The 9,213-nt window shown below is 36.1% G+C and overlaps 1 protein-coding gene across 1 annotated transcript in view; it reads right to left on the bottom strand.

Moving 5' to 3' along the window:
• RAB3GAP1 (RAB3 GTPase activating protein subunit 1 (catalytic)) overlaps positions 1-9,213 on the bottom strand; it is a 112,274-nt gene that overhangs the window by 62,118 nt on the left and 40,943 nt on the right. Inside the window, exons 4-5 of the mRNA XM_010853652.1 lie at positions 6,813-6,945; positions 3,686-3,764 (exon numbers count right to left, since the gene is read on the bottom strand). Coding sequence (XP_010851954.1) covers positions 3,686-3,764; positions 6,813-6,945 — 212 coding nt within the window. The remainder of the gene's footprint in view (positions 1-3,685; positions 3,765-6,812; positions 6,946-9,213) is intronic.

Raw genomic sequence — 9,213 nt, 5'->3', positions numbered from 1 at the left:
CCAAAATAAAGTCTGACACTGTTTCCACTGTTTCCCCATCTATTTCCCATGAAGTGATGGGACTGGATGCCATGATCTTCGTTTTCTGAATGTTGAGCTTTAAGCCAACTTTTTCATTCTCCACTTTCACTTTCATCAAGAGGTTTTTTAGTTCCTCTTCACTTTCTGCCATACGGGTGGTGTCATCTGCATATCTGAGGTTACTGATATTTCTCCCAGCAATCCTGATTCCAGTTTGTGTTTCTTCCAGCCCTAGCGTTTCTCATGATGTACTCTGCATAGAAGTTAAACAAGCAGAGTGACAAAATACAGCCTTGACGTACTCCTTTTCCTATTTGGAACCAGTTTGCTGTTCCATGTTAGTGACTGCCAAATATTAGAATGGAGAAGAGTTTGGGGGAGGTTACACAACTATCCTATACTCTGTGGTACCAGCTTTAAAAACTATAGGGGACTTCCCTGGTGGCCCAGTAACTAAGAATCCACCATGCAATGCAGGGGACATTGGTTCAATTCCTGATTGGGGAACTAAGATCTCACATGCCCCCAGGCCCACACATTCTAGAGCCTATATACTGTAAAACGCAAAAACGATTCCAAGTACTGCAACTAAGATTCAACACAGCCAAATAAGTAAATATTTTTAAAAACTTGTATACAAATGCACATGAAAAAGAAAAACCTGGAAGTATTAGTCGCTCAGTTATGTCTGACTTTTTGCAACCCTATGTACTGTAGCTCTTTAGGCTCCCCTGTCCATAGGATTTTCCAGGCAAGAATACTGGATTGAGTAGCCATTCCCTTTTCCAGGGGTTTTCCTGAGCCAGGGATTGAACCTGGGTTTCCTGTACTGCAGGCAGATTCTTTACAATCTGAGCCACCAGGGAATGTACATGGTACCATTATTTTCACTCTAATGGCAGAAAGCAAAGAGGAGTTAAGGAGCCTCTTGTTGAGGGTAAAAAAAGGAGAGTGAAAAAGCTACCTTAAAACTCAATATTTAAAAAATGAATATCATGGCGTCTGGTCCCATCACCTCATGGCAAACAGATGGGAAAAAACTGGAAACGGTGACGGATTTTGTTTCCTTGGGCTCCAAAATTACTGCAGAGTGAGTGTAGCCACAAAATTAAAAGATACTTGCTCCTTGGAAGAAAAGCTATGAAAAACCTAGACAATGTATTAAAAAGCAGAGACATCATTTGCCAACAAAGGTCTGTATAGCCAAAGCTATGGTTTTTCCAGTAGTCATATATGCATATGAGAATGGAACCATAAAGAAGGCTGACAGCTCAAGAACTGATGGCCTTCAAATTGTGGTGCTGGAGAAGACTCTTAAGAGTCTTTTCGATTGCAATGAGATCAAACCAGTCAATCCTAAAGAAAATCAACCCTAAAGATTCATTGGAGTGACTGATACTGAAGCTGAAGTTCCAATACTTTGGTTACCTGATGCGAAGAGCCTACTCACTGGAAAAGACCCTGATGCTGGGTAAGACTGAGGGCAAGAGAAAGGGGCAGCAGAGGATGAGATGGTTAGATTGCATCACAGACTCAATGGACATAAGCTTGACCAAACTCTGGGAGATAGGGAAGGACAGGGATGTCTGGCGTGCTTTAGTTCGGCAAAGAGCTGGACACAACTTAGCAAATGAACAACATATGTGTTAAAGTTCAGTGAACATCAAAAAAAAGTCCAACTTACTGTATGTTAATTTCTAAAATAAAATTTTATAAAAATGGGAACATTAAAAAACTAACAAGTGATTTTCATTAATATATAAACAAATCACTAACAAGTGATTCATTAACACAAAGAAAGATTTCACAAATTCACTCAATGAATATTTAACCATGGACTATGTGTCAGTACACTTTCTTGAAATATTAAAAAGCTGAACAGAAATTATATAACAGCATTGTAATTTTGATATATATATGTGATATATATAATGTTATTATCTTATTAAATCCTCACAAATACTCTCAACGGTACATATTATTTATTATTTTGACTTCACCAACTTAGAAACCAAATCAGCGAAATTAAGTTTTGCCCAAAGTTTCTGAGGTAATAGGTACCTGAGCTAGAAATTAAATATTAGTTTGTCTAATTCACTGCCTGGCCAAACAGTAGATCAATTAATGCTGAATGAATGAATGTAACTGCAAACTCTATGACACCATGCTGCCTTCTGATATATTTTGTCATATTAAATGTATGTATTTATATTCTAAAAGATAAGAGAATCAGGATGGGGACTTCCCTGGTGGTTCAGTGGTAAAGAATTTGCCTGCCAATGCAGGAGACAGGGGTTCAATCCCGGGTCCAGAAAGAGCCCACATGCCACGGAGCAACTAAGCCCATGTACCACCATTACTGAGACTGTGCTCTAGAGCCAGTTAGCCACAGCTACCGAAGCCCACGTGACCTAGATAGAGTCTGTGCTCCACAATAAGAGAAGCCATGGCAGTAAGAAGTCCACACATTGCAACTACAGAGTAGCTTCTCCTCACAGCAACTAGGGAAATCCTGCACAGCAACAAAGACCTTGCACAGCAAAAATAAATAATAATAATAAATAATGGGACTATTTATGAAACATTATCCAGTTTATTGCATATGCAAATAATTTTATGTGTCACAATGGAATGAAACACAGATTATCATTCTTCCCCTTCCTTAGAAATTCTTTTGACTCAGGCCAATAGAGTAAATTAAAACCAGTATACAAATTTCCTTTAACTAGGTCTTCTTTTTTGACCATATACTTATGCTTGGGCCATTTTGGTGAGTGAGTGAATATAGTGTTATGTTTTAACACTAACATCTCCAAAATAAAGAAATGCTGTGAATAAATGAAAAAAATTAAAAGAACTTCAGAGAGATTACAAGACTTTTTAAATGTGATAATCTTAAATTAACATACCACATTTATAACTAAGACACAATTGAGTTTTGATGTTATAACATAACTGAGATCAATATTTTATGTCAATTCAATTTTCAACAATATATATGCAGCTTTCTATATTTAATTGTTCTATGCTAGTCATCAGAATCATAGTTAAGTACAACCTGGACTATGACTACTGTGCAAAAGAGAGTTAACGGCCCTGTGACTGCTACCCTCAGAAAGGCCTACTTGCAAGGCCTGGTTGATATTTGGGTTTGGGTACTTGGATTTGGGGAGGGGTCACATCATTTATCCTAACCAATAAAGTTATTGCACCTAAATTGTACAAACAACATGGTTTAAACAGCAGGTTTACCTGCTTTCCTTCTAGGAGTCTGAAATTTTCTTATGTCACAGTCAGAAGGTACGTACGTGACATGTCACTAGTTAAAAACCTGAGAGAGCTGAGCTTCTACAAACAAGTTTCTCTGGTAGACAATTATGTATTGTCACAACTTGTTGCTAAGGGAATTCAGTATGCCCTGTGTGACTCCATTAGGAAAGGACTCTTAAACACCTGCACGTCCTCCAAATTTTGCCTCAGGCACTTTTCCTCTTTGCTGATTTTGCTTTGCATTCTGTCACTGTAAGAAATCCTAGCAGTAAGAGCAACTATCAATACATGCTGAGTCCTGTGAGAATTCCCAGCAAATCATCTATCTTGCGGGCAGTCTGGGGGCCTCCCTGACATACATTCTGAAAGTTATTTGTGTAAAATGTATACTTACCATCTTACCAGGCAATGTGCTCTGGGAGGAAAGTCATTATTCATACACAGCAAATCTTGCATAGATTGTGGAATAACATCTACAGAAACATTTGACAATGAACAAGTGAGTACATTCATTCTAAGGCAGAATTTCATCATATAATTTAAAGATAGTCTATAACACGTCTTGCTAGTCCATGTAGTTTTGCCATTGCTTAAGGATTTATATCTAGGGCTAAAGATAAACTTTGGAAGGACACCGGTATCTCTCTCTCACTCTCTCTTTTACTTAAAAAAAAAAACGCCAGTCTACTAAAAAAAAAATATATATATATATATATATATCTCATTCCCATGTTTATAGTATTTTCCATTTTTCTAAATCATGACTCAAACAATTCTTCATTCCTTACTAGAAAGCCTTGGTTTTTTTTGTTCTTCTTGGCATGCCCTTGGTCTTTACTTTTCTTCAAAATTTATATATAGAGTCTGTCAATTCTATATCATCTCCCATAGCTAGCCTTTGTTCATCTCTGGCCATCTTAAATATTCTTGTAGAACCACTAAGCTTTTTCTCCTTTATAACCCATATATGTGGAAGTACTTGCATTACAATCCGTAATAAGATACTAACATCAATGATTATTATTTATACTTGAAAATACACAATAAGTTCAAAGCATAAAAAATGCTCATAAAAATACTTCCTTTTGCTATACAGCTATACTTGCTTAGCAAATTTATATTTTGTTAATCTGTAAAAAGAATAAATAGGAGAATACTAATAACTTGATGCTCTACTAACTAAAGCAATAAGCAATTCAAATAATCAGTACTCAAATCTTCTGACCTCTGATAATATAGTTTTAAATGTGTATCTCCAAATTAACTGAGCTGATGATTTGCTTCTAACTTGTACCATTAGTTACAGCTTCGATCACAACCAAATTAAAACTCCCAAATATATACACATATGCAGCAATAATGCCTTAACTATCTTAAATTCATTCATTATCTCTCATCATTCCAGTCTCCTTTGTCTATCTCAGAAACATTGATTCTAAGCCTCCTTATTACAATAGCTTTTCCCTGATGTATGTTTTCTCTACAAATTAACAACACCCAAGATTTCTATACCTTGAACAGTTTCCGTCATTAATCAGCAGAATGCTGGACCCAGAAATCTTTAGGCTATTACTAGGCTTCCACCAGCTATGTGTATTGGCTTCCACCAGCTATGTGTATTTCCCTCTTCCCCTTATTCTTAAAGTATACATACCCATATTCTGGTTTATTTTATTTTGTTGTATAATTGTCTTATCCATGTATATACATGGTCAAATTATCTATCCTAGTTTATGAATCTAAATGCAGATGCTACCTAATTGTTTTGTGAAAATAATATATACAATAGAAAAGGTAATATAATTTTATTCCTACGTAAGAAAAGGTACAAAATATTTCAGGCTTACACTTAGAAATGATAATCTATTTTGACCATCAAAACTTGAACACTCATTGTACATACTTATTTTCTGAGTGAATGAAAAAGAGTATTTGACCAGATTCAAAATTCACACTTTTTAATACCTTGCTCACTCACTATTTTATACTAGCAAATCTCAGAACAAAGATTTTGGATAATGTGACCTATTAACAACTATAAGCACCATCTAACATTGGGCCAGGTACTGAAACAGGTACTTTATTTCAATAGGAAATGCAAAAAAAAATTTTTTTTTTTTGCAAAATTTAATAAAATTAAAATATTAACTCAGAATTAGAAATTATTGTATTTCAACTTAGTAATAAATTATGAGATTATTATATTTTAAAAAGACTATTTTAACACGTATTCTTCTCTTAAAATAACTGGTAATATATGTGTGACAAATTGGGAGGGTATGACTGACAGATATTCACCATCAGGTGTAAAATAGCTAGTGGGAAGCTGCTATATAGCACAGGGAGCTCAGCTCCACGTTGTGACGGTCTAGGGGGTGGGATGGCGGTGGGGAGGAGGTTCAAGAGGGAAGGGATATATGTATACATGTAGCTGATTCACCTTGTTGTACGGCATAAACTAACACAACATTGTAAAGCAATTATACATCAATAAAAATATAAATAAATAAAATGATTGATAATATAAATTTAAATTACCTTTGCAATTTTGTAGGGGGAAGAAATAAAACTCTCAGAATCCTTTATTAAGCGGCAAAGGATGTTTGCTAGCTTGAATACTAATTGCAATGCTTGTACAAGAGGCTGATGACATTAGTAATGGTGAGATACACACTTATGTACAGTATCTTATTAAATCTTCCCACTTACCCTCCAGGTAGGATTACTTCATTTTACAAATGAGATCAGTCAAGCTTAGAAAGGTCAAGTAATCCATAAGGAGAAAAACCAGAATTTTAATCCACTTGATCTGCCTCCAAAGTCTGGGGCATACACAAAGCCAACACTGACTAATCAATAAACAACTTTCAAAAATTCTTCAAAGCCCAGCTTAGTTACCTAATTCTCCATAACACCTTCTCTGATCTCTCTGGATTAAAACTGATCTTTTCTCCTCTGAACTCCAGTAAAACTTTGTGCTTTGGGATAGCATTTATCACTTTTTACCTTTTATTATTGTTACTTATTTATAGACTTTAACTCCCCTACTGAAATGTACATTTTCTCAATTGGACTTTGCACAGAACCTAGCACATGTTTGGTTAGTCGTGTCCAACTCTTGTGACCCCAGGGACTACAGCCCGCCAGGTTCCTCTCTGTCCATCGGATTCTCCAGACAAGAATACTGGAGTGGGTCACCATTTCCTTCTCCAGGGGATCTTCCCAACCCAGGAATCAAACTTGGGTCTCCTGCATTGCAGGTAGTTGATTTACCGACTGAGCTATGAGGGAAGCCCTAGCACATGTTAGGCACTCTACAAATAAATGACTTAACTAATTTAAAAATGAATGATGCTGTAATAATTACTCTGCAAAGATCATACTCTATTTCAGGTGTGGTGAAACAACTGCGCATATGTAAAACATCTCCAGAGAATACTATTTAATTAAGTGAACTAAATTCATAATTTAAAGTTAAAATCACTCTTACAAGAGTTTAAAAATATGTAGTGAAAACTTACCTTCTAGTACTTCATCCTTTGCTTCTTTATCAGTGGATTCTTGTACAAGATAATGATGAGTGACTGAGAACTTGAAGTCTGCAAAGGAGATCTCATCTGATTTCTCTTCCCATGTCCCAGAAGTAAATATACCCTGTATTTCACAGAAAAACAAAAAAAGAAAAAACATCCACCATAACATATTCAATAGTTATCATTAGTTTTTTAACCACAAATCTTTTTTCCCTTTTTCTGCCTCTTAATCTAAAAACTTGATCCTATATTTATCCTCCCCAAAAGGGAAAAGGAAAAACATACAAGTGAATAAACCAAGAGGAAATTATTTATAAGTGACTTATCACAGTGGTCCTTTAAAAAGAAAATTTCCCTAGAAAATTAACTATCAAGTGCCTAACAAAATTGTAATTTTCAAATAATCAAACAATTTTGGTAAGATGAGTCTCTATATAAAATAATGAATATATAGTAAATCCCATGCCTCTTCACATACCAAAAAAAAAAAACAAACCCAAAACCCAACTCTCTCTACCAACAGCAGAATCTGAGTATCTTTTAACAGAAACTGGTTAAACAAGGGTTTCATAAATTTTAAAAATTAGAAAAAATACATGACAATAAAATATTTATTATAAAAATCTCAAATCTAATAACATCACTATGTAGTACACAGCATTACTGGGAGATCAGAAATTGCTTCAGAAACAAGCAAATCTGTAAAATCACTTTAAGTAATATGGTATCTGTAGCATTTATTTGCTTAACAGGTTCTGTGAGTTTCTTTATCCAGCTCTGGCATTCAAATATTTTCACTTAAATATCAATTTGATTGGAAAACATTTTAATTAAAAGTTTCAAATAGCGCCCTTACTTACATAATATAATCATAAAAAAGGATTTTTCTCACAAAGCTTCTAGTCTCCCATTGCTGTTCTTTCCACTGGAGAAGTCTATAGTCATTACAGCATAGCACCACCAAGAGGCAGAAATACCAACTCAGCAACTTCCAAGTACAGAGAGCCCCAAACTAGATAAGAAACTGTGAGGAATGATTCTGTGAGTCACTGAGTTTTTAAAAGTGTTGTTTGTATCCTGCAGATGTATGGCAAAACCAATACAATATTGTAAAGTAAAAAAATGAATAAATAAAAATAAAATAAAATAAAAATAGAAGTGTTGTTTGGACTATACCTATCATATAACATCCAGCAGTTTTATGTATTCTTGGAAAGGCATATAAAATTCTGAATCTTTTTGTGACGAGAATAACCACCACGTATCCTACATATCACAGAAAACTAACCAAACTGATCACATGGATCACAGCCTTGTCTAATTTAATGAAACTATGAGCCATGCCATGTAGGGCCACCCAAGACGGATGGGTGATGGTGAAGAGTTCTGACAAAACGTGCTCCACTGGAGAAGGGAATGGCAAACCATTTCAGTATTCTTGCCTTGAGAACCGCATGAACAGTATGGCAGAAAATGAAGAGGAAATAAACAGCCTCTTGATGACGGTGAGAGAGGAGAGTGAAAAAGCTGGCTTAAAACTCAACGTGCAGAAAACTAAGATCATGGCATCTGGTCCCATCACTTCATGGCAAAGAGATGGGAAAACAATGGAAACAGTGACAGACTTTATTTTCTTGGGCTCCAAAATCACTGCAGATGGTGATTACAGCCATGAAATTAAAAGACGCATGCTCCTTGAAAGAAAAGCTACGACCAACCTAGACAGCATATTAAAAAGCAGAGATATTACTTTGCCAACAGAGGTCCATATAGTCAAAGCTATGGTTTTCCCAGTAGTCACATATGAATGTGAGAGTTGGACTATAAAGAAAGCTGAGCGCCAAAGAATTGATGCTTTTGAACTGTGGTGTTGAAGAAGACTCTTGAGAGAGTCCCTGGAACTGCAAGGAGATCAAACTAGTCCATCCTAAAGGAAATCAATCCTGAATATTCATTGGAAGGACTGATGCTGAAGCTGAAACTCCAATACTCTGGCCACCTGATGGGAAGAGCCAACTCATTAGAAAAGATCCCCATGCTGGGAAAGTCTGAAGGCAGGAGAAGGGGATGACCGAGAGTGAGATCACTGGATGGCATGACCGACTCAACGGACATGAGTTTGAGCAAGCTCTAGGAGTTGGTGGAAGACAGGGAAGCCTGATGTGCTGCAGTCCATGGCGTCGCAAAGAATCAGACACAACTGAGTGACTGAACAAATAACATGCTACATATCAAAATCTAGGATTTTTTTTATATGTTAGGTTTCTTAAACTGAGGTTCAGTTCAGTTCAGTTCAGTTCAGTCACTCAATCGTGTCTGACTCTTTGTGACCCCATGAATCACAGCACGCCAGGCCTCCCTGTCCATCACCAACTCCCAGAGCTGTCTC

Source organism: Bison bison, unplaced genomic scaffold (assembly GCF_000754665.1).
Source record: "Bison bison bison isolate TAMUID 2011002044 unplaced genomic scaffold, Bison_UMD1.0 scf7180017864330, whole genome shotgun sequence".
In the NCBI taxonomy this organism is placed as follows: domain Eukaryota; kingdom Metazoa; phylum Chordata; class Mammalia; order Artiodactyla; family Bovidae; genus Bison; species Bison bison.
Note: the sequence above shows the minus strand (reverse complement) of the source record. Positions and strands in the feature narration are given on the sequence as shown.